This window comes from Emydura macquarii, unplaced genomic scaffold, assembly GCF_026122565.2.
Source record: "Emydura macquarii macquarii isolate MOO-44397 ecotype Brisbane River unplaced genomic scaffold, CSIRO-AGI_Emac_v2 contig_1876, whole genome shotgun sequence".
NCBI lineage: Eukaryota > Metazoa > Chordata > Testudines > Chelidae > Emydura > Emydura macquarii.
The window spans coordinates 13,539,467-13,565,082 of NW_027132013.1; the positions used below are offsets into that span (position 1 = coordinate 13,539,467).

A 25,616-nucleotide genomic window follows, 5' to 3' on the forward strand; every position below is an offset into this window, starting at 1 on the left:
CGCTCCGCTCCGAGCTCTGGGTGCGGAACTGGCCGGTCCGGTTGGCTTAGAGCAGCAGGGGGCGGCGGCGGGGGATGCGGCCTGTGGCGGCAGGTAGAAGCGGACCCCGCTCCGGGGGCGGCTCTGGCGGTTCGCGGGCTGCGTGTGGTAGGGGTTGGGGGTGCGCGCGCGCGCTAGGGGGTAGCGCGGGCTGGGGTGGGTCCCCTGGGGGGACAGGGGCACGGGGGCTGGAGGTGGGTCCCCTGGGGGCAGTGCAGTCTGGTCTGGGGGCGGGGGTGTGGAGCTGGAGGTGGGTATCTTGGCGGGCTGTGTGGTCTGGGGGTGGGGACACTGGAAGGGCAAGGGGCAGTGGGGCGGGGTACCCCGGGGTAGGGGGGCAGTGGGAGCTGATTGAGATGGGTGTGTAGGGGGTACTGTGTCCTGAGAGAGGTTAGGGGCTGGGAATCACTTGTCCTGTTTCCCTAAACAGCTGGTTGATATGCTATTTCCCCTCCCCTCCTTCTCCTGCTGCATCTCCTCCTTCCCCTGAGTTGTCTGGGACTGAGCAGTGCGGCTGGGCCCTGGTGCAGCTGCCTGCCTGCCTGCCTCCCCCAGCCTTGCGCTGTGGTGATGCTCTCGTGATGGAGAGTCCTTTGCAAGGTCACTTAAGCTCCTCACAGCTGATTTCTATCAGTCTCTGTCCCATCGTCTGTCTGAGCCCCCGGTGCATCATGTCAGCCCCGAGGCCTAAAAGGGCACCTTGCAGCTCGCACTCTGAGGTAGTACTCTTATGTGGGGCCTGGTGTGCCAGCTGGCAGCTTTGGCATGAAGGCTGCAGGCCTCTGCTTGTGCTTGGGACTGGCAGGATCCTGCCTGTGCTACCTCTGGTTTTCAATTCCTGGTCTCGTGATTGTCCAGCACATGTAGACCCTTTGGGTACCTTCAGAGGTGTTAGTTGCTCTTCTAGATGAGACAGCACCTCTGCAGTATTTCAGGCTGCTGCCTGCTCAGGGTTAGTATATCCTTCATATAGTGGTGGTAAAAGGGCTTTGAAGGAGGCTTCCTGGTTTCTCACTGGGAGTTGGTGTTTGATACAAGTTCACTGTACTGTACAAAGTGTGTTCTCTTCCCCTGAGGATACAGAATTATGTGGCTTTAGCCAGGAGTGAATAGTCGCTGCCTTTTAGAAGCTATTGCTATGGTATCTATTTATTTAGGAAGGGGGCTTTTCATAGGTCTTGAGGATGGTTAGTGGGGAATTACAAAGATGACTTGTGGTGGGGTTGTATATCCTTCACACAAAGGCTCATTAAAGCAGAGATAGAAAAAGGAGGTAGTAGCAAGCTAGGGGAGGGCCTCTGAGAGGAAGCTGATGCTCTTTCTTTTTCTCTTTCCACCCAGGAAGGAAATGATTAGGAAGTTCCCAGACTAGGAAGCTAGGAGAAACAGGGCAACTGAGCATTGTGCTTGCAGAGAGACTGAATTTCTTACAAAGTACTCCATAAGTTAAGGATGGCTTTTTTCAGGAGGAGGACGTCATTTGCTGTTTTGCCCTTTTTTTGGACCAGGTTGAAAAAAGCTTGGGTCCTGGGGAAGGAATGGTCTGCTAGAGGTGCCATTTGGAGATTGTAGTCCTCTGTTCCTTGTTTTTCCCCACTCTTTTCTAGTATCTGCAGTTATGGCCTGAGCGTCGCTCATATAGTGCTGTTTTTAGGCTGTTTTAGGTATAGAGCAACATTTAAAATTATTTTAAAGACACACAGCCCCTCAACCTTAACTTGGCCCCCATAGAGTTGGCAAAAGGAACTGTGAATATAACACTACCTTATTCTCCTCCCCCACCTCCCCCCAATACCCAACGAATTTGCAGCTTTCTCTGTGTTCAGCACAACTGGAAATCAGCACTCTTGTTCATATATTCCACCGGACCCTCACTGTGGTCTGTATAATGCCACTGATCTGTGAAGACCTTGCCACTGGTGGAGAGAGGCTGAGGGGAGGCAAAAGATAGTGTGATCTTCCTGAGGGTCTCCACTGGGGAGGAATCAGAGGTGACAGGATTCAGGTTGTATGGCTGTGTTGTGTGGAAAGTGTCATCTTAATTCTGCATTTCCTGGTTTTCATAATCTGCATTTTGTGTTTTCTTATAATGCTAAACTTTTAATAAGAGATTTATAGGGGAACTTAACACTGCGTTTCCAATTCTCGTGTTCAGGATGGGCATGAGTAGCACAAAGCTGTTCTGAGTACCTAAAACCTTAACACCACATTAATTTTTTTTGCATGTACATGTTAGTTACTACACGAGATAACTAGTGTAGTTAAAGTACAAACTTGCAAACTCTATATACACATACATAACCTTACTTCATTATGTAGTGACACATTAACATCACACAGATCAATCATTCCTGTTCTGTTTATAAAAATATTCTTACTCTACCAACATATTGCAGTATTAGGTCAAAGTTCATTATTTTTTCTAACTTACTATATCCTGGAATCATATCCCTTTATAAAACTTCACTGTGCACTTAATAAACAATGTAAAATCAATAGTGTACCTACAGACCATTTCCATTGGAGAACATAATAAACCCTTGTGTAGGTTACAAAATTTTATACTAATTTATCCAGCAACGCTGCAGGAGCTAGCATTAATGTGGATAGAGCTCGTATGTTTTATCCACAGTGATTAGACTAAGCTCTTTATTTCAGAGACTCTTTCCCCGCCCTGTTTGTACAGCACTTAGCATAATGTGGTCCTGGTCCATGATAGGGACTCTTAGGTCTACGATGATACAGATACATTAAAATAATAATAATAATAAGAGCATACATTTTCATGGCATGATGGTTAAAGTGTCTGAGCACTGTCAAGACTAGAACCTGCACTACTATTAGCACAAGTGCAGCTGTACTTTCACTTAACCAAACCCTGCCCTCCTCCCCCTACAACAACAACAACAACATTTTCAACTGTTGAGGCATGCAAGGCAGCAAAGTTAAGGTTTAGTGGGCAATATAGGTCAGGTCAGCTCGTTTGATGGTGGATGATGAAGGTCTGTGTGGCAGCAGGTAGCAAGAAGAGAAAGTAAAGAATAGGTAATGTTTTTAAAAGGGAAACACTTTCAACTTTGACTCTTTTTCAACAATTTTTGGGGGAATATATGCAAATAATTTAGTCTACTCTTAGCCTGGCTCAACTGGACAATAGAAGCCAGACAGCTGAAGGCTCCGGTTTGAGGTTTATAAAGAACAAATCCTACCCCACTAACTTGATCCATTTTTAGATAGAATTTCAGGATTAGTGGCTAAAAGGAAAATGATAGAAGCGGGATCTGAAGTTTAGTAAAACATTTAATGGTATCTTATTCTTTTACCTATAATGAATTCAAATTGACTTGGATTTGATGTGGTCTGTGGGACCAAAGGATCATAATAAACAAAATAATGAGTAGCAGGTTGGCATTACAGTGAATGGATGTGGCTCTAGGGATTTAGCATCTTCCTGAATGATTTAATAGAGGGAGTAAACGAATGTTGATGAAAAATTGAGGCGATATTAAATTAGGAAGAGTTACAAATGATGATGGGGATCTAGAGAGAATAAAACTGGGCAGATTTAACTTGCAACAGTGCAGCTACAGTAATACATCTGAGGGAAATGATCTAAAATATCAGTTCAGTAGAAGAATGAAAGTTTGGGAAGCAATAACAGAGACAACTATGGAGTGAAAGTGGATAGAAAGTGGACATGGGTTTGTTGTTTTTGCTTTCACATCACATCGCATCGTGATTTATGAGTTACATAGGTAGAAGCATCATGTCATGGAAATGGGAAGTGATACTCTTTCTCCTTGTCCTTTTGAGTGAGATCAAGTGTAGTGAGTTGAATATTTGATATGTTCTCTGTTAGGGTACAATTGCAGATAGGCAGTATATATGGTTAGTGGTTTTTTTTCAATTTCTACTGTCATCCTTGGTCTTTGGTGTGACTGCTCCTGGGATATTGCATTCAATTCTGAACAATTCCATCCCAAAATAGAGCTGTGAGGGACCAGAAAAAAATGTAAACATTTGCAGAGAAAAATGTCCTGTCTGCCCTTCCCACCCCCAAGGCGTAGTGTGGAAAACTTGAAAATTTTGGGAACAATTGAAAATAAACTGTTAAATGAAATATTTTCTCAAAATGAATAGTGAAAGGATTTTTAGAGTAATGTTTAAAATAATATTGTTACTGATGCCCTTTAGTCCTTCAAAATGCTTTCTAATAATAACTAATAAATATTTAAAAACATTTCTCATGAAAAATTATTTTCTTCTGCATCTGTGTGATAATGTCGGATCAGGTCTATTTACATTCTACTTTGGCTGTCCATCATATTTGATGATGACTGTGGAGGAGGGAAATTTAGCACTTGTTAGCTCGGCGATGAGAAATGAGTCCAGCATTTGAAATATAGCTTCTGTGACAGTTGGGCAGGATAAATTGGAGAGCTGTTTGATATTATGCCAGTGTAGATGGTGCTGTTGATTACGCTGCCTCTCTATGCATGTCAACTGCCTGGATAGACTCATACACTACAGATCTCCATTTACATCAATCTCTGGCAACTTCTTCCCAGTTCATTATGTTAATTTTTGCTTACTTCAAGTTTCTTTTCAAAACGTCCTTATAGCACAGCTTTTGACCTCCTCTCTCAAGTTTCCCTTCCTTGAGTTCACCGTAGAGGAGAATCTTTGGAGTCGATGATCCGGTATATGGACAACATGACCTGTCCATCTCAGCTGCGCAGCTCTATAAGTGCCTTAACACTGGGTGTGCCAGCTCTTCTCAATACCTTGGTGTTTGGAACTCGATCTTGCCATTTAATTCCTAGAAGCTGCCATGGATGTCTCAGTTGCAGGCTTGTAAGCTTTTTGATGTTGCCTATCTAGGGTTGTTTGTTTCTATAGAATACAGAAATGCATTCAACACCACAGCGTGGTAGACCTTCATGTTAGTTGCTGTAGTGATGCTATGCTGATACCAGAGATGTTTCGATAGTCTTCCAAATGTTTTGAATGCTGACCGAATGTGATATGCAACTTCTGCATCAGGGGTGTTATCGTTAGCAACTGTGCTTCCTAGATACATAAAGGTGTTGACACATTTAAGGGTTTCCCCATTGACAAGAACTTCAGGTACAGCATCACTACCTACATTGTGTCTATTGGATGGTTGGTAAAGAAGTTAAGTTTTACTGGTATTTATCTTAATCTGACTTGTTTTGCTTCTGACACAAAGCGAGTGGTTATCTCTTGGATGTCTCTGACTGAATGAGCAACTAGTGCTGAATCATCTGCAAAGAGACGTTCTCTAATGCATTCTTCATGCATCTTGGAGCTGACACATAATCTAGTCAAGTTGAATAGTTTCCTGTTGGTTCTAGTGCGAATATAGACTCCTAAACTGAGGTTGTCTGACATAGTAGTGAGGATGTCAGCTAAGAACATAGTAAAAAGTGTGGGAGCGAGGACACAGCATTGTCTCACACCATGGTATATATCAAATGAGCCAGTCACATCTGCCACAGAGATTCTACCAGTCATTCCATCGTGAAATTCTTGTAGTATTTGAACAAATTGTTCTGGCCATACTATTTACATACTGTTTCTGAGCCCAAAGGGTATAACCTTCCTTTTTGTTTACAACAACAATGATGCATCCTATTTCCAATATTTAATTCTTTTTTCCTATTTGCCAAAAGACAAAAAAATACACCCAAGTACTTTAGCTTGTAGCTGCCTCTCCATCCTCAATACTAGGTATATGCTGTTGTTCAAATAAAAATGAAAGAATTTATACATATTCATTTTATAAATATACCATGCAGTACTTATATGCTAACTAAATTATACATAATACATCTTTCATTTTAAAAAAAGTAAAGTTTAGTTTTGCTAAGCAAATAACGATTGCAGATATTTTGATTTTTTTCCCAAAATTTCCATTTTTCCTCAAAAAACTCCAGAAAATTTGTTTTCTCATGCCTTCAAAATGTATGAAAATTTTACACTCTGTCCCAGAAAGAAACTGACAAATTAGAAGGAGAACATAGACGTCTAACCATTGATCAGGACTTTGAAGGAATTGATTTAGAAACAAGAATAAAAGAGTTAAGTAAGTGCAGCTTGGCTAAGCATTAAAGGTCGGGGATATGAAACTGTCCCCCAGTATTTCAAGGGTGTAAGTGCTCAGGAGGGCAAAGAATTGTTAATGACCCAGTCGAATATAACTAGGAGAAATGGGATGAATCTGAGGAAAACAAGTTGAATCATGAGAAACATTTTCGAATGGGGCAATTTACGAGGCTGTGGAATGATCACTGTATCTTAGCTCCTGGAGGGTTATGCTGCTTGTTTTCATAGGTTTTTTTAAGGCCAGAAGGGACCATGATGATTATCTAGTTAGACCTATGCATAACACCTGCCATAGAGTTCAGCCAGTAACTCTTGCGTATAGTGCCTAATGTCTGGTTGAGCTAGAGTATATCTTTTGGAAAAACATCTTTATTTAAAGATTTCTGGTGACAGAGACTCCACAGAATTCCTATTAAGAGTTATTTCAAAATTTTATGATCATCACTTAAAAATGTGCTCCTTATTTCTAGTCTGAATTTGTCTCTTATAGCTGTAGGGACTAATTTAAAGACACTCTAAAGAATTACCCAGTAGAATTCCTGCCAACACAAATGGCCCTTGCTGCTATAAATCTGAGGATTCGTGCTATCAGCCAGGCTGGATCTCTGTGCCCAGAAGCCACTGAACTGTGGGGTGGCCTCCTCACTGGTGTTGACTGCTGCTTTTCCTTTACTGACCAGCTGGCAGAACTGGTGTTGCTTTGGAAATGAGAGTTACTGTTTGCATGTGCCTAAGTTATCCATCCTGAGGCAGTTCTACTCTTGTTGCATCCTCAGAAATTGCAGTCAAATGAAACTCTGCTACAAGTCCATGTCACTATATAAAATAATGCATCAATGCAATAGCTGGAACCAACGTGACCTGTGAATCTTCTGTTTTTTCCACAGCCTATTGAGCATCTTATAGCTGTGGCAGACCTAAAAGCAGAGGCTGGTCCTCATGTTGCATACAATGTACCTTGTAATATCTAATGTGAGCTCTCTGTTTTATTTGTAGGTTTGTCTATGGTGCTTGTCACCTTAAACAAGAATGAATTAATCCTTGTGACACTCTTGAGAGGCAGGGGAGGTATCATTATCCCCATTTCCCATATTGGGAACTGAGGCAAAAAGAATGGCTTATCCAAGGTGTCATGATGAGTCTGTGGCAAAGCCTTGAATTAAACCCTGTTTTCCTAAATCCCAGTTCATTGCCGTATCACAAGAGCAGCTTTTCTCTTGCCCTTTTACCTGTCCCTTCCCCCAGCAAGGCTGCAAATGTAGTGTTAACAGTTGACTCATTGCTTAGCAGTAGGGCAGTGGTTCTTCTCTCACCCCATACACCTTTTTGTGGGCACTTGCTGGTCTCAGATTTTTGGCTTCATTAAGCTGGTCTTTGACACCTCATTCTGCCCCAAGGCAGTGGGAAGTCTAGATCCTTGTTAGGTTCTACAACCCTTTCATTTTTAAGTGAATTTCCTTCTCCTGAAAAGTGTGGAATTGACAGTACCAGACACTGAATAGTCTTCATATTAACAGTACAGGTAAAACCTGAGCAGCTAGAATGCATGTTTCCCTGCCCCATTTCTTCCCAATGGGAATCAGTCCTGCTCCAAAGAGGTCCCTGTGGGGTGAGATTGGAAGTTCTGTCCCCATGGCCTGTTCATTTGTGGATATCTCTTCAGATACTGTGAAAAAGGGGGCTCAGTTAGTGTCTCTTGCTATGATAGTTTTGGTGATGATATCTATTTTATAGAATTGGACTATTACCCACCAAACTCATTTCACACAAGGGTCACTGAACCACCATTAAATGGTAACTACTTTCTGTCACTAGCAGTTAAATCAGAGAGGAATCGATTACTTAGAGCTCAAAAGTTCAATTTCCCTTTCCCCTGAGCTATCTCATCTAATCGTATGTGTCCTTAACAAATATAGGATTTTCTGTTCTCCCTTCACATTATAGTGACCATCCTGGGTCTAGAAGGGCAGGCCCTTCAGAGCCAAACATGCTGTTCCTTACTTGGCTTTAGGTGTTGCTTGGGAAGCTTTTCATTTCTCTACACCTCAGTGACAGTGAACATGCTTCTTCCATTGGTTTCCCAGCCCCTCTGAGTCGTCTACATAGTAGGCTACTAATCTCAGAAGGCACTGAGTCCACCCACTTCATCACTTCCAGCTATGGCTAGCTGACAGAGAGAAAACCTGATTAGAAATCAAAGGGAGAACTAATTCCAGGGCCAGTCAGGATTCAGAGGCTCTGGGCCATTGCAGTGTGTGTATATGAACAGTTTGGAACAGTTGTGGAGTGTATGACTGACTGATTTAAAGCTGGGGATAAAGTAGAAGAGGGTAGGGGTGCTGAGTGCTGGGCGTGGGGCACAGAGGTCAGGTAAATATAAAAGTCTCCTATTTTAACTGTGATTTTATATGTTCCCCAATTTTTTTCCCTTGGGAGATGCATGGAGAGCATTGAGACCACTTGTTAGCTTGCACTCCCCTTCTCCCCCTTCTCTCTGCTGTTAACTATGGTGTGACGGGGGCTCCAGGGAGTGCCCACCAGACCATGATTTGAGTTGTTTGCAATGTCCTTACCTCATTTATAGGACACAAGGGATTGTCTGAACAAAACAAACAAGTCCTTTTCTCTCTCCTTCCCCTATGGGGGCATGGAGAAATCAGAGTGGGGAAGAGAAAGGTGGTCTGTCTCTTAGACACTTTTTGATCACCCTTTTGGGTTTGACTTATCAGCAGGTATAATGTATTTAACTAGAATTAGGGTCTGCCTCCAGCCTCTCCTTTTGGGTCATGTTTTATACCTGGTCCATGCAGTCTCAGGGACAGTGAGGTCTAGGCAAAGGTTTCTAAACATCAGAGTTCTGGAGCAGTCTTCCAAGGGGAGCAGTGGGGGCAAAAAAACTAATTGATTTCAAGACTGAGCTTGATAAGTTTATGGAGGGGATGGTATGCCAGGATTGCCTACAATGGCATGTAGCCTATCTGCAATTGCTAGCAGCAAATATCTGCAATGACCGGTGATGGGACACAATGGGGAGGGCTTTGAGTTACGAGAGAGACTTCTTTCCCAAGTGTCTGGCTGGTGGGTCTTGCCCACATGCTCAGGATCTAACCGATCATCATATTTGGGGTCGGGAAGGACTTTTTCTCCCAGATCAGAGACCCTGGGGGATTTTCACTTTCCTTTGCAGCATGGATTGCAGGTCGCTTGCAGGTTTAAACTTGTGTAAATGGTGAATTCTCTGTAACTTGAAGTCTTTAAATCATGATTTGAGCACTTCAGTAACTCAGTCATAGGTCAGGGGTCTATTACAGGAGTGGATGGGTGAGGTTCTGTGGCCTGCAATGTGCAGGAGGTCAGACTAGATGGTCATGATGGTCCCTTATGACCCTGAAGTCTTGAGAGTCTATGACTGTCTTCCTCTTTGATGATCTGTTCCTGTTGCTAGCAGACCCTGAGGTACAGCAGTTGTCTTCCTGTTCACCATCTCTTCCTGTGGCAGGCTTTCCCTTTTCAGACTTCCCCTCTCCGGGCAGAACGAGCCTCACAGGTGTGCCTGGTTAGTGCTGACTGAGCCCAAAAGAGCTCATTAGCCACCTCCTTACTGGAGTGAGTATGTGCCGTTCACATACCCTACCCCTCAAGTTGGAAAGGCGGTATTGGGCAGGTTGTCTCCTTCTCTGATTTCCCATCCAAAAAAATAAGTGTTAGCATGGTCCCTTCCTGCCTGATCCGTTGCATTCTGAAACTATATGGCTGTAGTGCAAGGTACCATCGCATTGTATGCTGGGTCATGTCTTTCATGTTGTGCAGCCAGCATAGGAGAGCATGATATGTGATCAAGGAGAAGGGCTATCCAACAGGTAATAGCTGAGGGAATCCACAGCCCATTTGATTGCTGATGCCTCCTTTTCAATAATTGAGTAAGCTTTTTCTCTAGGGAATATCTTTCTACATAGGTGTAGGATCGAATGTCCTTCTCCGAAGTCTAGTGAGAGTGCAGCCCCAAGTCCTAAGTTTGAGGCGTCTGTGCTGTATGAATTCATGTGAAAAAATTGGGGCTGGGGTATAGGCACCTGACATAGTTGTGTTTTCAGTTCATTAAAAGCTTTCTCTCATTTTCCATCCCATTGCATCTTCTTTGAGTTGTTACCTTTTATGAGGTCTGTAAGGGGGGGCTGCAATTGAGGCAAAACTAGAGATAAGCGTCCGGTAATACCTTGGCAGGTGGAGAAAATTCTTTATTTTCCTCTTTGTCTAGGCAACTGGGCACGGCTTTAGGGCCTGTACCTTGTTGGCCACTGGTTTCATGAGGCTGCCCCCTGTGTGGTACCCCAAATAGGTTACTTCAGTCATGACTAGTCTTTGTTTTGTGGGATTGGCGGTAAGACCTGCATCTTGATGGGCCTTTAATATTGTCTTGAAGTGTTGCAGGTTATCTCTCCCAGGTCACAGCATACTGATGGTATGGACTGAGGATCCTATACATAGCTGCTGGAAAGCTTCAGCAGCTCCATGGAGGCCAAAAGTCAGTCTTGAAATGGAAGTGCCTGATGAGGATGGAGGGAAGCAGTTTTTTCTTGAAAGGATGAGGATAAAGGCTTCTGCCAATAACCTTTTGTGAGATCAATAGTTCTCGTGTACTTTGCCAGTTGCAGCTACTCTAGTAACTCATCTGTGCTTGGCATTGGGTAGGCATTGAATTTTGAGATGGAATTAGCCTTCCTGAAATTAATGCAAAACTGAACTGAACAATCTGGTTTGGGGACCAGCACTATGGGGCTCCTCATTCACTTTGGGACTCCACAGTTACACCCCCGCATCTCCATCATAGCTCATTCTTTTTGGACTGTGTCCCTCATCCTCTGTAGCAATGGTCTAGGGTTCTCCCTGATTAGCCCAGAGTGATCTCTAGGTGGTGATGAACTAATTGCATTCTCCCTGGGCAGAGGGAAAGTACAGTTGCAAGGTCCTCAAACAATTGGAGGAGCTCCTTCCTCTGTGCAGAGATGAGTTCCTCACCCCCAAATACTGTTGTCTGCTCTTGGCCACTGGGTACTTAACTCCCTCCTCTACAGAGCCTAAATTAAGGTGCCATCAGCAGAGTCTTGTGTCTTCCAAGGCTTAAGATGATTCACAAGATAGATTTTTGTTTCCTTCCCTCTACCTAGTAGTTTTATCTCATAGTCCACTGGCCCTTCCTGCCTGACAACTTCAAGTGGACCCTGCCATTAGCACATTAATTTCGACTCAGCTGAAGGAAGCAGCAAAAGGTCCCAGTCACCTGTGTAGAAAGTTTGTAGTAGAACCCCTCTATAATAATTTTGTTCCTGTGTATGTTGGGCCTTTAAATCCTCTCTGGCAAACATCCCTATGTCCTGAGTTGTTCCCTTAGTTGTAAGATGTGTTGGTCGTACTTAAGGCGTCTATATCCTATTGCTCCAAGCCCTTTATAGCGAGTCCATGATTTCCTGCGGTTGGCAACCGTAAAGTAACTTGAAGGGAGTGTACCCTGTAGTGGTCTGCAGGACCTTCTTTATGGCAAACAGAAGCTGTGAGAGTAGCTGGTCCCAGTGCTTGGGACATTACTAATAAAGCATCTCAACAATCCCTTCATAGTCTTATTAAATCGCTTGCTAGGCCATCTGTGTGTGGTACACTGAGGTTTTCCAGGGACTTGACCTTCAGAAGGGAGCATAATTCATGCATTAGCAGAGAGAGAAAGTTAATCCCTCGATCCATTAGTATTTTGTGGGGAAATCCCATGCGTGAGAAGAGCTTCAAGAGCTCTGGTGGTATCACCGGATCTGTCATGGAGCAAAAGGGAAAATCCTCCAGGTAGCTGGTTGTATAGTTGACTATCATTGTGTACTGAAGCCCCTGTGTGGTCTTTTCTGTGGGCCTGGCCATGCCCATTCCAATTCTTTCGAAGGGTGTCTCAACCCAGGTCACCTTAGGAATTGCTTTGTTGCTGGCTACCTTGTACTCGGCAGGAGGAACAGTATTCTCTCACTTCCCGACGCATGCCTGGCCAGTAGAATTAGCTAATACCCATGACAGTGACTTCTCTCTTCCCAAGTGTTCAGTGCATGGGTTGTTGTGCGCGAACTGCAACACTCTCCAGCGATACTTTCATGGCACCAGCAGCTGGGCCCTCGCTATCCTGGTTTGTTGATCCCTTTTGATTTGATACAGGGGCTCTTTCTTGAGTGCAAAGTATGGATATTGCTTACCCCACTGAGGCTCTGTTATTTCCCCATTTATGGAGGCCAGTTGTTCATATGCACAGCTCAGCATAGTCTTTTTTCTGTTCTTGCAAAAATTTCCTGCCCGATAGAAGAGCTTCCAGGTCCTGACTGCTTATCTCTTCTTTCCCTTTGGGGATTGATGACCATTTTGCTGGGAGGATCCCTCCTCAGGGTCTTTGGCTTCTCCATAGTCTAGGGAACTCGGTGCAACAATGACCCGGATCCTGGTTCACTATACAAATCTGTTAATGACTTGCCCAAAAAAATGGCCAGTCCTGGCCTGTAATTATGGGGTATGGCAGTTTTTTGGCGAGAGCTACTGTTATTACCATGGTGTGTGTCCCCCCTGTCAGTTGTAAACTTTGGCTGGGGTATATTTGGGACAGTAGCACTAGGGTGAAATTGAAAAGGACCAAGCCTGATGGGTTTTTGGGGAAGCTTTGAAGAAGCAGCTGTGTGGGGCTCAGTGAGTGATGGATGCTTTGTCAGGTGACAGTATATGGTATGTTTTCAGCTCTTAGTGAACGCTAATGATCTCTGATGCTTGTGTTGCATCCATAGGCGGGGAAAGCCTTTTTGATGGGAAGGTCTGGTGCCTGTTGCAGGTAATAAGTTATCATGTAGCACAGGGGCCTTCAGTGCCAAGAGGTAATGTTTAATTGCCAGCTCCTGGTGGCTCTTGTGGCTGTGTGAAGCTTGTTTGTAGTGTGGGCAGAGCTGAGAGTTTTTGTTGATGAGCGGAGAGAAGGGGAGGGCTGCACTATATAAATAGCTCTGACAATCTGGGATCTAGGGAAGAGAGATTGGGTTGCTATGGAGATTGATCTGAATCAGATTACCTGCAGCTCTTTTTCTCCAGCTTGTGTTTGCATAGTGGCTGCGTGGCCTTGCATGTGCTGGGGAACTTGTCATGATCAAAGAACTCGACTGAAGGGATGGGATAGAGGAAGGAAGGAACTGCATGGCCCCTATGTGGCAAGATGGTGAAACCAGTTACTAGAGCAACCAAAAGCCTTAATCATTCTGGCCTCAGCCCTGTGAGGCAGTAGCAACATCCCTGTCTGTGGGGTGCATACCATGTGTATTCTGTTTCTGGTAGTGTGTGGGGAGATATTGACTAACATAGCTGCCTCCACTCACTAATGACATGGAGGCAGCTACCCCTTGGAGTAACAGTGACTTATAGATACGAAGGCCAGAGGGGACCATTGTGATCATATGACCTCCTGTATAACATATGCTATAGAACTTTCCCAAAATAATTCTTAGAACATAGCTTTTAGAAAAACATTCAATCTTGATTTAAAAATTGCCAGTGATGGAGAATCCACCACAACCATTGGTAAATTATTCCAGTGGTTAATTACCCTCACTGTCAAACATTTACATGTATTAGAGAACTGAATTTTGAGTTTAGGGGGTATAGTGTAGTGGTGATGATGATTTGAGGGTCAGGGCAAGAGAATATCTTTTTGTATTAAAGATGCCCTTTTGGGGAGGATGTCCTTGGCTTGCTTACTGAATCCTCCTAACTGGACTGCTCTCCAGAACATTTCCGTGGGCTGGTCTTGTTACTGATGAGCACCAACTCCTGTTTCATTCTCTAAAGCATTTTAATTTGAGTTCCACTGTTAATCTGTTCCCTCTCCAGTGCCTCAATGTTGTTAGATGCCTGTAGTGTTTCTAAAATGCATCCTGTCCACATACAGACCTGCACTCTTTGTTGGGAGTACAGAAGGGCTTTAATGTGGGTGTATGAGAGTGTCCAAACAAAAAGGTCAAGTCTCTGTAGTATAATATTTTCACCATGTCCAAGAGAAGGAAGTTGTGTATAAATCCTAACAGTAATTGCTCCCTTAGGGCAATGGTCCTTATTCCAGCCCCATAAAAGTCATAGAACTTGACTTTGGAACCTCCATTCTTGTCCTTATAGTACAACCCAAATTGAGCCCCTGCAGGAGGATACTTCCTATCCAGGAAAGTAGATCTCCCAATAGGTACTATTTCTAATCAGACTCTTTTTTGAAGTGGGAGCTTTCTCTGATGACACTCAGTATTGTACTTTTGATTTGGATAGCTAGCCCTCACAACTATCACAGCAATCATTCCCAAGTCTGTTCTGTTCTATACAGGTTTTTATACCATGCCCATCACCGTAGTGTCAGTGCCTTCCATTAGCACAATAAGCAATGTGACTGCACATCTATCGCATGTTGTTTACGTGCTTATCTCCTCACAAAGAGAAGTGTGTGCCGTGGGGTGGCTTATTTTGATAATTTGCCTTTTTTCCCCTATATAAATATACCTGTTGCTATGTGTTTGTTAGAGAAGGCAAGGTCAAAGAAATATACTTTGCACTTGGAGCAGAAAGTGATGAGGATTGTGATGCTCCTTAGTTCCTCAGGACTTTAATTTCACAGACTTGGTGCATGTCTATATTGACAGTGGCAAAGTCGCTGCCGCCAGATCAATCTTTCTGGATCGATTGAGCGGTCAGTATAGACCTGCTCAATCGATCAGGAAGTCGACTGAGTAAAACCACCCCCTCAAGTAACGTAGCACTGTGTTGACGGGAACACTGTTCCCGTCAGCTCAGCATAGTGAAGACACCACGCAGAAGAGAAGCACAGCAGTCAACGTGAGTTATGCAAGCTACTCTGCGTAGTTTGCATAAGTCCCGTCGACTGCCGCCAAATCTCCAGGTAGGTGTAGACCAGGGCTTGGACTGCCTCAGGAGAAAATTCTGTCTCTTGCACAAATGAGATTTGCTCTTATTTGTTGAGAGTTGCCTTGTGCCAGAAAATCTAGTTGTCAGCCATGGCCTTTGTCCTGGATTTTTAGATAGTCTTTTAAATAACCTGGGTTTAGGCCATGGAGGACCTTGAAGATAAGGACTGAGACCTGGAACTTAACTTGAAATTCTGTGGGAAGCCAGTGGAAAGAGGAAATTAAAAAAAAAAAAAAAATTGTTCTTTACAACCACTGACAATCTCAAGAAAGAGAAGGCATATCTCCGGTATTGAGACTTGCTAGGTGGCTATATATCCATCAAGACATACATTCACGAAATCCTATGTATTGGACTTCCAGTCTTGTAGCCGATGTCATTATTGACAGAAGTCTTCTTCATGTCTTAGAGCCAAGGAGAAGATAGAGGATATATAATACACTTCATTTTGGATGTCTGTATTTAAAGGATTATCCTTCTTCTCATGTGGGAATCACACGTCTTTGAAAATCCATTTATAACAGATTTATGGACCTTAGCACAATGAGGAATGGAAATATTTACCTGTGCATAACAAAATTTCCATTTGAATAATATGATCAACACATCTGGCCCACCTTGGAGATAAATGGATAGAAATGGTAATTGACATCCAAAGTCCTGAGTTTGTTTCGTTATGAGGAATTTCTCATGCTCTGGCATAGGCCAAATTGTTGTGCTTTGTCCTCAAAATATACTTAAAAAATTCTGTAATTTAGGAAAGTAGAATTGAATTATCCTGGTTCTGGAAGATTTCTCAGCTGGAGGGAACTTCAGGCACTGGAGCATTCCTCTTCTGCCAGTGACTGACAGGTCTGGTTCTGCTCCCAAGCTGCAAGCAGGCTGAAGTACCCATTGTAATGGATCTGTGGAATTTATTACTTGAAGAAAATACATTTTTAGATAAACATAGATAAATTTTCCTATTGTATATTATAAACCAAAATAAATCATAAAATAAATGCATACCAGTCAGGGAGGAGCATGTGTGCAGATGTTGGACAGGGCTAAATCATTGGGACTTTTAGAAGAACCCAGTGTAATATTCTAAGTGGGATGTCTCAAAATAGGGGTAGGGAATCCGAGGAGGATTTTTTTCCTATCTCACATAAATACCCACTTTGTGGGAATGGGTATATTTCTGTTGTAGTTACATGCATAGATAGTCTCTTATTTTTCAGAAGACCCTAAAGCTCCAGAATATGGTGCAGATCTTTCTACCAGGAACTTTACTACAATCTAGAATCTAGATGTACATCTACACTGGAATAGAAGACCTGCAACGTGGCTGCGGCTGGCCTGGGTCAGTTGACTTGGACTTTACAGGACTTGGGCTGTGAGGCTAAACATTGTTGTCTAGAAATTTGGACTTGGGCTGGAGCCTGAATTCTGGGATCCCGTGAAGGGGGAAGGTCTTGGGGAGTGTCTTATCTCCTGTATCCAAGACCTTCCTCAGAAAAAGTAGGCCAGTGTTAAGCACCTGGGACAGAGCAACCTTCAAGTAGAGCAGTCCTTCAGAGTCAGACTTGCTGTTCTCTTGGAGTCCTTCCAATTCAGGTCCAAGAGGCCTGGAAAGGAGAAAAAGGAGAAGATTCAGGTCAGGATCTGTTGGCTTCCCCAGTTTTCAGTGGCTTCAGGTTAGAACTAGTCAGCCAGATCTAAGGCTTGGAGGAAGAACAGAAAAACCTCTCCAACAGGCCTCATTCTGTCTCCAAGTAAAAGCACTAAACTACCATTTTAAAAGAGACAACTTAGTAGTTGCAAGCACTCTCCTTATCCTCATCTGCAGAGAATGACCTCTCAGACTTCAGCCTTGAACATAAAGAGAGACATACACAGGAAAAGCTTTCCCTTTTACGCTGCTTTATCCCCAGGCTCCTAAATGCTGTCGTCATTTTAGATATGAATAGCAATCCTCTGTAGATATCTGAAAAAGCGACGAATTGGTAGGAATGGGAGACAGCTAAAAAAGGAAGCGCTTTCTCCATTTCACCAAAGAGAATCCTGCATGCCTTCCATCTGGTTATGACCATTGAGAGTGTGAACAACCAAGTAAATCTGAGCGACTCTTGGGCGGTCACAAAATTCCTACACAATGCTTAAAACTAAATCTGTCTGTCTCATTTCCCAAGGTTGATATACTCACTGCCAGCATGGCACTATTAAACTTAGTTTATTTTTTTTATGTATCTATATTTTCACTTTTCAAAATGCTGCAGATTGTTTAGGTTTGAGTTGACAACTCAAATAGGACAGTTCACATCTTTCACCAATTCACACCTTAGTCTGCAAAAGAGAAGAATGAGGGGGGATTTGATAGCAGCCTTTAACTACCTGAAAGTCGGGTCCAGGGATGATGGAGCTAGGCTGTTCTCAATGGTAGTAGATGACAGAACAAGGAGCAATGGTCTCAAGTTGCAGTGGGGGAGGTCTAGGTTGGATAGTAGGAAAAAGTTTTTCACTAGGAGGGCGGTGAAGCACTGGAATGGGTTACCTAGGGAGGTGGTGGAATCTCCATCTTTAGAGGTTTTTTAAGCTGCGGCTTGACAAAGCCCTGGCTGGGATGATTTAGCTGAGGTTAGTCCTGCTTTGAGCAGGGGGTTGGATTAGATGACCTCCTGAAATCCCTTCCAGCTCTCATCTTCTATGATTCTTTCAGAGCAATGGTTTCAGGCTATCTGCAAACTCAGGCAGATAACATTGTATTATTTACACTTTACTTGTTTTTTTGAGGGTTTCACTGAAAGCATGAGCTCTAGAAATATTTTTTAAATATGAAAGGTTGGATTTTGTAGCACAGTTCTACAACACTGGGTGAATTCTATGGCCATAGAATCCCAGGTACCCTGGGATTGGTGACAAATAGCACTGATGGTTTATGAAGAACATGTTGTGGAAGAGGCTTGAATTGGTGTGTGTGAGGGGGCGGAGAGATAAACAATTGTAATAGGATAGAATAAAGAAAAAAAGATAATTTAGTTTGAACATCAGAAACGTATTTTGCAGTAAAAAAAGTAAGGGGTGAGATAAGCTTATAGACAAAATAGTGAGAACCCCATTGCTTGGGACTCTTATAACTGGACAGGACAAAGCTCTGAAGACAACACTGTGGGGCAGGGGTTCTCAACCGGGAGGAGGGGCTCTGGACTTCAGCCACCAGGGGGGCCTTTGGATGGCGGGGGGACAAGTGGCTCGGGGCTTTAGCGTGATGGGGAGTGCCAAGGCTCTGCTCCCGTATTCAGCCACGCTGGGATGCTGGTGCTCAGGGCTTTAGTCCCATTGGGAGCACTACAGAGCCCAGGTCCACATCTGGTTTCAGTCCCACTTAGGGCTCCAGGTTTCAGCCCTGTGGCTCCGTTCCCAGTTTCAGCCCTGTGGCAGGGGATGGGGCGCAGGGCTTTAACCCTGGGAGTAGCGCTGTGGCTTGGGCCTCCCCACGGCTCCATTCCCGGTTTCAGTCCTGTGAGAGTGCTGGGAATCGGGGTGCTGGGCTTCAGTGCAGGGCCCTACAGCCCCCTGAAACTGGCTCACGGACCCCTGGTTGAGAACTGCTGCTGTAGGGCACAGTCCTGCCCTGGCCTACATGTAGCATTGGGAGGATAAAGTAGATGAGACCTTAAGAGGATTTTTCCTACTGTTACCTCTTTTTACCTCAGCAGTTAGCCAACATTCAGGGTTTTGTGGGCTGCTTGCCACTAGGAATCTGGTATTTCTTTGTTGCAATTTTCTTTTTTATAAAGAATGGACCAAAAGATCCTGTTTCCCTGAACACAGTAGAAATCAAACAGCAGGAGGCAGTTTCTTTGCTCAAGTTTCCAAACTTGTTTCAAGCCAGCACTTTACCCAAAAGCGTGCGTTCGTGTTCTCTCTCTCTCTCTCTCTCTCTCTCTCTCTCTCTCTCTCTCTCTCTCTCTCTCTCTCTCTCTCTCACACACACACACACACACACACACACACACACACACACACACACACACACACTTTTCCTGGAATGACATGTCACAAGTGCTTCTCTGAGTTTGTCTGTGGCTTCCTTCATGCCTTTATCTGTGTGCTTCTGGGGTTTTCAGCTGCTTCTCTCCAAACATGCACAAATTCCCTCAAACAATACCAGCTCCCTGCTTTTGCATTCAGACCCCAGGGAAAACCTCTCAGATTATATGGTTCAGCTCCTACTCCAGCCTGGTATGTGACCTATGTTTTGGGTAGCAGCTCCTATTGTTTCAGCTATCTGTTCCATAAAGGAACATAATTGCTTTTTACATTTATCCTGAATGAAGGACAACTGTTATGCCCACCAGCTTCAACTATGTTTCATCCAACCCCCAGCATAAACACTCCTTTTAACTTTTTTTTCTCCTGCTGTTTCTCTTAGGAGCTCATACTCAAATTTACCTTGTGGGCATAAATAACATCCATTGGGTGGTTCTGAAGCCTGTTGCTGTGATAAGGGAATGGGTCTTTCTGGGTGTTTGCACACTGGAGACTGCTGTGGACAATCCTGAAACTCATTTTATATATTTCTGCTAAGTGAGAGAGTGTTCCACTTTGGAGCCTAAAACATTGGCTGGACACTGCATATCAGTCTGGGTAATTCAGAAAGGATGCAGAAGAAGCAAATATGAATGGCTTGGCTTCATGCACATAGAACAGGATCTATGGGTGGTCAAGACTGTACATGAAGATGGGATCTATGGGGCAAGAGGGACGGGATGGCAAAGGACCAGAGTTATGTGCAAGTATGTCAGCTGTTCCTGTTTCTGTTGCTATGAGAGACAGCAGCATGTGAGAGGCTGGATCCATGAAAAAGTCCCACTGCTTTCAGCGGGAACAAGAATCAGCCTTTGAAGAGGATTGGGATGCTTAGCTTTCCAAGGGAATGTGTCTGTCCCCAGGGTGAGCACAAAGCTCTGGTGACCATCCATGATCCAGCCTCCAACTTTCTCTCAAAGCACTGACGCCTAAGATCATGCCTCGGATCCTTGCCCAAAACTCTTCTGCTGGTGAGCATGCCTCTGACCCTGTCTTCTCTCCTGATTTTAGGTTGAACTTGTCAGACATTTCCATGTGGATTCTCTTCCCTGAGGCAGTTGCAGTGGCTGACTGGATGACTGACTGACTGGTTCAATGACCAGGAGATTCACTGAGATGACATAGTGAAGGGGACAGGACAATGGTGCAGAAGAAGAAGATCTGCCCTCAGTTACTTGACTACCTTGTGATCGTTGGGGCCAGGTAACTTAGCAGCCTTCGAGCTGTGGTTTTGCCAAGGGTGGAAGGGGATAGAAGACCTGGCACCCACTAACCGTTCTCTCATCAGGTGCTGAGTAAATACCGTTCAGAATAAATATATATAGAGAGAGAACATGAGAATGCTTGAACCCATATGCAATTTTTAAATGTATCTTTATGAGAAATTCATATAGACAAGATCTCTGGCTTTCCCTTGAGAAAGACGTTTATTATCCTGAAAACCTGAAAACAATAAATTATCCATTAAAAAACAAATCAGCTGGTGTTGCAATTCTAGGATTAGTCCTTTCACTAATACTCATTTATGTGAATTCTTGGGCTGTCTAAATCCTTGTATGAAAAATCAAGAAAGACTTTTAAAAACGTTTTCATTAACTACCAATAAAATAGTAGTATTAACATGATGTATTTTAATGCAATAGTTAAAATATTCATTCAATATTCAATTAATACTGAATGCTTATCAAATACAGGATTGGTTCTTATGGCATTCATCAAATACACAAATAGCATTTGTTGTTTCAAGGCTTATTTAGTACTTTTTCATTTATTCGGTAGCTACTTCCTGTATCTTTTTATAATACTTCATTCATGGATAGATCCCTAAGTGGATTAAACTTCCATTTCCAAATGTGAATGATTTACATGTGTGTTAGAGTGCCCCGGTATCTCATTCCTTTCCATGAGAAAGCCTTGACAAAGCAAAAAAGGCTTATGTTAGCTAAACAGGGAAATCACTTCATCATTGGTAGATGACAATTTTTATTGGCTTACTAGGCCAGCTGGACTTATTTTAGAAAGCAGTCTGTGGGCAGAGTAATTTGTCAACTGTACTTAATTTTATTTCTTGACTTCTCTGTAAGAAATATCGGTTCTCTCTGGATATAGGTGTCTGTTTATTGAGAGAGGAGAAAATTGTTTAACTAACCCCTCTTTGTGGTGCTTGTGCAAGCTTCTCTGTCAGAAACTTGCCATTCAGTTTCTTGACTACTGAAGCCTTATAGGGTAGCTTTTTTTCTCCCCAGGATGCTCTTGTTTTTTTTTCTTGGAATGTGGTATCCTGAAATGGATACTTTGCAGAGGTCTGTTGTCTCAACAGACACTTCCCTGGAAGTATTTAATGGAAGACTTTGATGATCAAAGATTCTGCTGCTGAGAGTTCTTTAGGAGTTCTCTCTCTCTCTTCCTTCTTCTCCTACGGCCATCATATTTTGTGCTCCAGTGGTTTCAATCACTAATGTCTCCTGGAGTCTTCCTTTCTATTTTCATAGGTGTCTGGGAAGACTCTCTCTGCCTTTCTGTAGTTAGTGTAACCTCAAAGGCATGAAATTATTAAGATTTCACTGGTACTTCACATTTATATAATTTATGTTAAATCTTTGGCTCCAATTATAATCTTCCATTTTATGTCAAAACAATATTAGGATGCTATGAATTTTCTTTATCATATGACCTATAACTTCATGAATACCAAGGGAAAAAATTAAGAATCTTGCTCCTAAAACTTTTATAATGTTTAACTTATAAACATTTATTTGTATAATGTCTTTCTTTAGCGTTTAAAATATTTAGTTCCCAAATGGTGCTTGGCTTTTCTTTATTCAAGAGAGCTATATTTGTTTGTTTGGGCATGTTTAAATCTGCACAGCTACTCCCATAAATCAATGTTTTACTTTTTACTTGAAAAACCTACTACTCCTACTACTAGGTTTTTATCTATCACTTTTCATCTGTAGATCCCAAAGCACTTTACAAAGGAGGATAAGTAACATTATCCCCATTTTACAGTTAAGGAAACAGGTGTAGAGAAGGAAGGTGTCTTGCCCAAAGTCATGCAGCAGATTAGTGGCAGAGCCAGGTCTCCAAGTCCCATTCCAGTGGCCCTCTATGAGACTATGCTACTTCCCAATGTAATTTCTTCAACGTAAATGTATTAAATTAGGAATTTCCAAACATTTTCAGAGGGTGTTAAACATCTTACAGAGAGATTGTCTCATGGATGCCCCTTCCTTCTATGTTCATGTGGACCACCTTCTTTCCCATTCACAGTCTAATAAAATTCCTGTGGAAACTATAGCAATAGCTTATATGGAAAGGTAATATTAGGAAAGCATTTAATGTATGTTAGTTTCTTTGAATGCACTTTATTAACTGGAAACAAGGAAGAAACAGCACTGTCTGAACAGAGAGCTCCCCTTTGGCCACCAGTATGGGAATCACTCTGTTAAACAATTATATGTTAACCAATTTTTGCAGATGGGAGAATATAAAGTGTAAATTTCACTTTAAAAATTAAAATACAGGAAAATACATTTGTTTATTAAAACTTGTCTTGTTAAATTTATGGGAGGAAATCCTGACTCCATTGAAGTCAATGAGAATTTTGCCATTGGCTTTAGTGGAGTCAGAATTTCACCTATGTCCTTTGTTACAATTATCAAGAGCAAAAATATTATACTATGCTTTATCTAATAAGGGAACAAAAGTACTTTTTTCTGTGTATGTTAGGATCATTTGTTTACTTGGCCTTGTACATGAATAAAGATTGCTTATAATGTACATGTTATCTTTAAAAGAAAACTAGCAGTGTTTGCTTTCTCACTGTTGGTTTCCCTTTCTCATTAGGAGAATTTTAAATGTTCTTTTTGCTTTCTATACACCCTTTAGTTTGTGGGTGCAGTACATTTCCATTGCTGTTTTATTAAAGCTTATACATTATACAGCAATTCAAAGTATTCCATTATGCTTGATTTTATTATGCTTCTGCCACACCAGCTCTTTAGTCATGCTCTCATTAGAGTGGTTCTCTCACTGAATGGGAACTACTAGGCAAGTCGGCGTCTGAGTTCTCCCCTGCAGCCAGGGCCCACTTTCCATGCCCTATTAGGATATCATAATGATTTGTTGTCCCTGATCATTGATACAGAGGCTCCTAAACTTTCTCTCGCAATATGTCATCCTCATAGGTCTCAGTGATTTATAGGTGACCTGTGGCAGGTGGCACACAGGAGACGTAGATTAGCATGTTGATGGCGGGGAGTCTCACTCAGTTTAGAGTCAGCTGGAAGCAATTCACTATGGCTGTAGGGAAGGCTCATTGTCCTGTTCTACAGAACTTCTTCTGGGGCATGACAATTTGATAAATTCCTGTTGCCACTGCTTGGGAACAGATTCCAATTTTTCTTTTTGAATTTTCCATCTACTTCTCAGGTAAAAATCACCTACATATGGACCCAGCTGGCTGAGTTTATATTCACAGAGCCAAGTCAGGAGGAGAAAAAGCAGTGTTTTCTCTGGCTAAGTGTCACCCTGAGATATAAAACACATCCAACTGCATATAAATCAAAATCAGGGAAACTTCCCTTCCCAAGAGGATGCACTCCCACAGTGACGCACCCATGGATCTCTTCCTCTTAGCCATACTTGGGGATGTCAGCTCCCCCTTGCACCTCAATGATGATGTTACAGACCATTTCTTTCCCTTCCTATGATAATTCTGATCTCCCCATGCCTTACTTTCCCTGTGGTCCTGAGCCTACTGATTGAGAAGCTGTGCTTCCTCTAGGTGTTGGGGAGGAAGCAGAGGTTGAAGCTGGTTCCATATGGACCAGACAGGTTGCATGTGTGGTGTCCAAGGTTTATGTTGAAATTGGCCAGCTGAGTAATTGTGTGATTGTGCTCTTTGTAGGCAGCCAACTAGCGATAGTGTGGCCCAGACCCCTGAGCTGCTCCGACGTTACCCTCTGGAAGACCATGCAGATTTCCCTTTGCCCCCTGATGTGGTGTTTTTCTGCCAGCCGGAAGGATGCCTGAGTGTACGGCAAAAACGCATGAGCCTGAGAGATGACAACTCCTTTGTCTTCACGCTCACAGACAAGGATAGTGGTGTCATTCGCTACGGGATCTGTGTCAACTTCTACCGCTCCTTCCAGAAGCGAGTGCCCAAGGAGAAAGCAGACAGCAGTGGTGGGCATCGAGTTCGGGATGGACAGAAAACCCCCAAACCTGGGGACGCTTCCGTTGCCCAAGAGGAGGTGGGCAATGAAAGTTCAGAGAGTGGCTCTTCACTACAGACACCAAGCACAGAGTCCACCCCAGATGTGAACCGGTCACCACATAGTAAGCTTGTGGCCAGAGGCAGCCATCATTCCCGGAACAGCACCTTGACTTCCCTGTGCATCATTAGTCATTACCCCTTCTTCTCCACCTTCCGTGAGTGTTTATACATCCTGAAGAGGCTAGTGGACTGCTGCAGTGAGAGGCTGCTGGGCAAGAAGCTGGGGATCCCTCGAGGGGTGCAGAGGTATGTGGAGTGGAGAAGGAGAGGCCTTTCTCCGAGTCTCAGATCTGCGGGCTGCAGTTCTCTGCTTCAGCCTCTGCTCTAAATGATTTGTATGAATGTGTGTTTGCGGGAGTTGTGGGGGTGGTTGCTGTTTGTCTGTGCTGAGATATTTCTGTTCTAATTCAGCATTGCAAGAGGGAGGGATCTGTGGTGATTTTTATAAAAATTCCTACTTCTTCAAGTGATGTTCCCGTGGGTGCTCCACTTTAGGTGTTTGTGCGCCCCTGCACTCATAATCAGAGACTTGTATTAGCAGTGCTCCGGTTGGATTGCACATGCGTGGTCCTCATCTTTCGCCCCTTTAGGCAATTATCTGGTGCTGTGCGACCATCCCCCTCCCTCAGTTCCTTCTCTGTCACCTTCGGTTCGAGTTGGAGTTCCAGCAGCACCTTTGCCTAATCTAATTAATGTAGTTTTTGTTAGTTAGACTTAGTTAGTAATAGGTATAATTAGCTCGTTTTATCCCCATTAATTTTTGTTAAAAAAAATTCATCTTTCCCCTGAACAGTAGAAGTTTAGGCTTCCATTGGAGCTGTTAAGGTTTTATTCCCCCTTCAAAGGGGGGAAATACCTCACCTTAGGTTCCCTGTGTTTTAAACGCTGCCTCAATACTCTCAATACTGGTCTCAGATGGACATTCATGACGTGTCCTCTGCCTAGGCGAGACACACGTACTGCAGAAGAGCTCGCACTGCCACAGTCTAAAAATCCGGGCTTTAAAAACAAGAGACCTGCAACTTAAATTCTTCCTTATGAAGAAATTTCTCTCAGACCGGGATCTGAGCCAGAGATGAGAACTCCGCCTGGACAGAGATCCAACCACAACCGCTGACAGATGTCTGTC

The 25,616-nt window shown here is 43.3% G+C and overlaps 1 protein-coding gene across 1 annotated transcript in view; it reads left to right on the top strand.

The window, feature by feature from the left end:
- MADD (MAP kinase activating death domain) overlaps positions 1-25,616 on the top strand; it is a 133,617-nt gene continuing 108,001 nt past the window's right edge. Inside the window, exons 1-3 of the mRNA XM_067557708.1 lie at positions 1-93; positions 20,221-20,412; positions 24,119-24,733. Coding sequence (XP_067413809.1) covers positions 20,351-20,412; positions 24,119-24,733 — 677 coding nt within the window. The 5' untranslated portion in view covers positions 1-93; positions 20,221-20,350. The remainder of the gene's footprint in view (positions 94-20,220; positions 20,413-24,118; positions 24,734-25,616) is intronic.